Genomic DNA, 6,196 nt, shown 5'->3' on the forward strand with positions numbered 1-6,196 from the left:
GCCTAGATTAATCTGAATAGTCTATATCTTAGTATTTAAACATTAGTCTCTGTGGGATCGACTTGGACTCTGTCCAACTATATTATAACTTGACCTAGTTCACTTGCTAGAATTTTTTCCAACCGAAATCGTCGGTCAAGTTTTTGGCGCCGTTGCCGGGGACTATTTGTTTACTATTAGGATTGATTATTTATTTGAGACTAGGTTTTTTTTTTTTTTTACTTTGTTTAATTTTTATTTAAGTGGTTGATTTGTGCACTTTAATTTTTTCAGGAGTATATCTCATGTTATATGAGCTGTGCTCGAGATTCTGAAGACCTCATACCACTTAATCTAGAGATTGAAAGCACTCTTCGTCGTATACGTAGAGATCGAAGGCAGCATAACTTGGCTCTAAATTTTGAATCTGAAGAGGAGCTTGAAGATATGGCTGAAGAAGAGAATAACCGCACTCTGATGGATCTTTATAGACCATTGGTTGGAGGATATGGATCCAGCATTGTTCGTCCTGCAGTTCAAGCGAACACTTTTGAACTTAAACCAGCCATCATCCAGATGATACAGATGCAAGTCAGATTTGGAGGGGCGCCTTCTGAGGATCCGAACGCTCATCTGGAGCAATTCTTGTCAATATGTGACACCTTCAAATTTAATGGAGTGACTTCTGATGCTGTTCGGCTGAGGTTATTTTCGTTTTCACTACAAGGAGAAGCGATTGAGTGGCTTCGAGATTTGCGAGAGGGATCGATTACTACCTGGGATGGTCTGGTTGAAGTGTTCATGCACAAGTATTTCCCACCAACCAAAGTTACACAGTTGCGGAATGAAATCATGTCTTTCAGGCAAAAGGATGGGGAATCTTTGAATGCCGCATGAACAAGATTTAAAAATATGCTGAGAGTATGTACGGTGCATGGGTTATCAGTGGGCCAACAAGTAGAAACTTTCTACTATGGAGTTGATTCATCTGTTCATTCTATGCTTGATGCAGCTGCCAATGGCAGCCTCTATAGAAAGACTCCTACAGCAGCACTTGAAATCATATCAAATATGGCTGAAAGCAATGTTGGTTGGCAAGACAGCAGGAGAGAAAGGAAAGTTGGATTCCTTGAGATGGATGCTCTAACAGCGATTACAGCAAAACTCGATGGACTGAACCATCAAGTGTCCCAACTGCAAGCTAATAAATCGGCACCAGTAAAACAAGTGAATCAAGTCCAAGGAAGCACTGAGGCAGTTGGAGGACCATCAAGTGGCATTCCATTCATGCCAGATGCATTTTTTGATGGGATGCCAGTTTTTGAAGGAGATTCGGTGAATTATGTGGGGAACCAAGGGCGACAACAGTTTAATACGTACAGTTTCTCATACAATCCGGGTTGGAGAAGTCACCCAAATTTTTGGTGGAAACAGGCTGAAAATTCTGTCGAGCCTCAATGTTTTAATCTACCTCAGCAGCCTGCACAACAAAGGCCTCCGCAGCAAACAGTTAGACCTCCACAAGGTGCTGGACCTTCTATGCCGCCGGGTTTCAACACATCTTAGAACAAGTCAAATCTTGAAGATATGCTTGCAAAATACATAGCTGGAAACGAGATGAGATGGCAGAACCATGATGCCATGATGCAAAGGGTGGAAACTCAGTTGGGACAATTGGCAAACCAGTTATCTTCCCGGGCTCCAGGCTCACTACCTAGTGACACAGTGAAGAATCCTAAGGAAGTGAATGCCATCTTTGTGCAACAAGCTATGACAGTCAAGACAGAGGAGAAAGAAGTCAAGGTAGAGCACACACCAGAACACGTCATTCTATCTCCACGCAAAGGTAAGAAAGGTAAGGAAGATGACTTAAATTCTAATGTTGATATTTCTAGTCTTCCTTTTCCCCAAAGAGCTAGACAATTAAATTTTGATCATCAATTTAAAAAATTTCTTGAAATTTTCAAGAAACTCCATGTTAACATCCCTTTTGCAGATGCCCTAGCTCAAATACCGAGTTATGCTAAGTTCTTGAAAGAAATTCTAGCAAATAAGAGGAAGCTGACCAATTTGGGTACCGTGAATTTGAATGAGGAATGTTCGGCAGTACTTCTAAACAAGCTCCCACCAAAACTTCAAGATCTAGGGAGTTTTTCTATACCTTGTGCTATCGGTAGCATGTCATTTGATAAAGCTTTATGTGATCTAGGTGCTAGTATCAATTTAATGCCATATTCACTTGCAAAAAAATTGGGTATAGGAGTAATGGAACCTACCACTATGTCCCTCAAGCTTGCTGATAGATCAATTAAACATCCTAAGGGAATAGTGGAAAATGTTTTGCTTAAAGTCGATAAATTTATCTTTCCTGTGGACTTTGTGGTACTTGATATGGATGATGATCGTGAAACTCCTTTGATATTAGGACGTCCATTCTTGGCAACCAGTAGAGCATTAATTGATGTTCAGAAGGGGGAATTAATACTTCGGTTGAATGATAAGCAAGTGGTGTTTAATATGTTTAAAAGTGATTCCTCTTATCCTAAAGTCAATGATTTTTGTCTGAATGTTGATGCTCGTGGTACATGTGTAGGTAGCAATGTTGAGGTACGAAATGAAGTGAAATTTTCCTCTTTGAAGACGAAAGAATTAACTGCAATCTCGCAAAATCCAAAATTTTCTGTCGAAGAGCCTCTTGGACTTGAATATAAATCTTTGCCCTCTTATTTGAAATATGTGACATTGGAAGATTCAAGTATACCTGTAATTGTTTCATCTTATTTGGCAGGTAGGGAAGAATCAAAGCTTGCTAGGCTCTTACGCGATTATATTTGCACAATGGGGTGGAGCATCGATGATATAAAAGGACTTGGACCCATAGTGATGTTGGATGACAGCATACGCAGAAATCGTGGTGACGAAGGATATAGATCCACGACATCAAATGATCCACCTTAAAATTGAAAGGGAAGCACAGTCGGGCTATAGACTATAAATTTAGCGCTAGCTGGGAGGCAACCCAGTTTCTTTTCCTTTTGTTTTTTTTATTTTATTTTTTATTTCGTTTTGTTTTGTTTTTATTGTTTAATTTATTTTTAGTTCTTCTTTAGTTAATCTCGGTGAATTTTTGTGGGTGCAGATTTTTACTGAATCTGAGCAAATCGATGATTGAGGAGGAGAGCACATATATTGTTGGGAATCGTATCATTCAGGGGAGTCTCTGTACATTTTTGCATCCTGCGTGCTTGAGTGTTTTATCTGAAATTCTTAGATGCAAACTAATTTGTGTGGTTTAAGATTGTGAGTTTTAAGGGTTATTTTTTGTTTATTATTTTGAGCTGAAAAAAGGTGACACGGACCCTACACGGACCCTGTGTGAGGGTCCGTATATTTAAAATGTGAGAAATTGTGAAAGTGCGTAGCTACACGGACCCAATTATGGACCACTATCCGAGGTTCGTGTATTTTGAATACCGTAATCGTCAAGGCACGGAGGTGACACGGACCAGCTTCCAGGGTCCATGCATTTTTCACTCAGAAATTTTACGCAATGCGTGGGCACACGGATGTAGACACGGACCCGGACACGGGGTCCGTGACTTTCGATTTTGGGTTTAAATTTGACAGACTCGCGATCTGTCTCTCACACCCTCCTCAAATCCCTAAATCCCCAAATTCTTTCCTCCTCTTTTCTCCCTTTCCAGAAACCGTTCATCCTCCTCCGGCTATCACCTCCGTATTCTTCACCCGTATACACCTCCGTGCCGCCGTCCTACACCCAGCAACCAACTCGCCGCCTCTGTTTCACACCACACCACCAACAAGAACCACAGTCCGCGCCTTTCCTGCTTCTGTTCTGTGTGATCGACAGCCCAAGGCCGCCCTGTTACTTTCTCTTTCAAGTTTCGTTCTCACTTCATCTTGGGGTAAGTGTGGCTTACCTCCTCCGTTCTTGAGTCACCTCGATTTATTTCTCGGTTTAGGTTTGAATTCTGATTACGGTTGTTGGTCGAGAGTATTGCATGGAGTTTGATGATTGACGTTTTGTATTGGTAACATGGATTATTGGTGATTATATTTCTTTTGCGCATTTGTGACTGCTACGGTTGGTTTCTTTGCCCGGTTTGCTAAAGTGAAGTTGTGCGGGGTTCCGTCCTGGGATTTATTGGTTATATATATTGCTTTGTTATTGTGGTTGTGTGGTTTTAATTGGAGGTTTTGCGAAAGGGGTGGTGTTGGAATTTTTGATTATTTTTCTATGGCGCCGAGAAAATCTATTAGTAAGCGTGCGCGGGGAGGCGCTTCGTCTTCTCGCAGCGGAGGGGGGGGGGCTGCGTTTGATGACACTAGGTTCACTAATTTGGAAAATTTTCAGTGGTATGAGAAAATGAAGGGTAATTCCATGATTGTTGAGAAATCCATCCACCCGACTATTGATGCTCAGGTACCACTGCGAGCAGAGTTTGATAGATTTGGCTGGCGTTCTATTCTGGATATCCAAGGGGATTACTATCCCGAGTTGGTTTGGCAGTTCTATGCCAATATTGAAGAGAAGGACAAAACAGGGATGCAAACAATTCAGACTTTTGTGAAGGGAGTTCGCATCGAGGTGACGAGTGAGTTCTTGGCCCAGCTTTTGCACATTCCGAATGAGGGCCCTCCGGTTGTTTACAACCAATATGATGCTATCTTGTCTGACCCTGCCTACAATTTCAACCTTGCTATGTCGCGCCTCACCTACCGTAGGGTAAAAACTTTTTCTCATTACAACATCCTCCCTACCACTCTCCCTTTGATTGATCGCCTTATCTGCTACTTCATCAGTGCAAACATCATCCCTCGGAAGTCTGAAAACAATGAGGTGCGCAACCTGGATATGTATTTGATTCATAAGATGTTGTACGGGTTGGGAGATATCACTGCGATTCCATTGGCGAGCATCTTGATCTCACATATGCGTACTGTCGCTCACTTGGCTTGTGCTCCGAATGCCAAGCATCCTGCTCCTTTCGCCATTACAGCTTCGAGGATTTTGACGGCTTGCGGCGTCGATTTGACTGGCGAGGCTTCTCTTGCACCAGCGCCGAAGCACGTGCTCACTGCCCATGCTATGACTGGTATGTATTTCATTTTTCGACAGGGTGGATGGTATAAGAACCGTGAGAGCCGCAACACTCACTATCATGCACGAGATCCCCCAGTCCCACCACCTACAGCTGCAGATGAAGCCCGAGAGGCTCGCATTCAGGAAGAAGCTTACCTTGATCAGGTTGCTGATCCTCCCGCCGGTGCACACGTCCACGCCAGAGCTCCGTGGGGCACTCGTCGCGTTTTCTCTGCCATATTTGACTGCTTGGATGAGCTTCGCACTGGTATGGTTCGACTACAGCATCATGCCACTTCCCAGTCCTACTCCACTGACATTCATGCGCCGCCTTTTGATCGCTCTGCCCTGGATGACCTTGCCGAGTCAGCTTCTGCATCGGAGGAGGAGTAGTTTAGAGATATTGTCTGCTATGGTTCTTTTGGATGATATGGATAGTTTGTTATGGGTTTGAACTATGTGTGTTTTGGAGTTTATTTGCTGTAGTTGCTTCGCTTTGGACTTATTTTGCGGATACTCTAGCCTATTCTAGTTATGTCGTGGGTTTTAACTGTTGTTGCGATTTCTCGCTTTTATTAATTGGAGTTTCATGGATATTGTGGTTTTTCCCTCAGTGGTGCTTTTTATTTGTTGAATTTATTTTGGGAAGCCTTTTTGTGTGCTTGTGTGCGTCATTGTTCTATTTTACGCGTTTTGGTTGGTTTTGTAGTTCCCTTTGCTCAGGCTGCCGCTTGCCCCTAATTTTGCATGGTCGTCGACATTTTTCAGGGAAGTGTTTTTGCTATTGGTATTTTTCTATTTATTTTTTTGAGCATTTAACACTGAGGACAGTGTCGCATTCTAAGTGTGGGGGTAGGTCGTTCATTACACTCTGTTTCACATCACTTAGCGAAAAAAAATTTCAAAATAAAAAGAGATGAGCATTTGTGGTACATGACATAACAATTAGTTTGCTAGATTTTTGATCGCCTGAAAAATTGTTTTGTGCCTAGAACAGAATGAGATTAGCTGTAGTTGCAAGGAGAGACTTTGATATGAACTAGTTTTGCATTGACTTTATGAGACACCTTTCATGCACTTTTGTCAAACTTATGCAAGTTAATTGTGAATTGG

General features: G+C 42.2%; 1 protein-coding gene across 1 annotated transcript; it reads left to right on the forward strand.

The window, feature by feature from the left end:
- The first annotated feature begins 1,566 nt into the window (after positions 1-1,566).
- Positions 1,567-2,937, forward strand: LOC140862582 (uncharacterized). Its single transcript, XM_073265611.1, has one exon. It carries the CDS (start codon positions 1,567-1,569, stop codon positions 2,935-2,937), a length of 1,371 nt encoding a protein of 456 aa, XP_073121712.1.
- Positions 2,938-6,196: the final 3,259 nt, after the last annotated feature.

The sequence above is a fragment of the Henckelia pumila genome, chromosome 4, assembly GCF_033568475.1.
Source record: "Henckelia pumila isolate YLH828 chromosome 4, ASM3356847v2, whole genome shotgun sequence".
Classification (NCBI taxonomy): Eukaryota; Viridiplantae; Streptophyta; class Magnoliopsida; order Lamiales; family Gesneriaceae; genus Henckelia; species Henckelia pumila.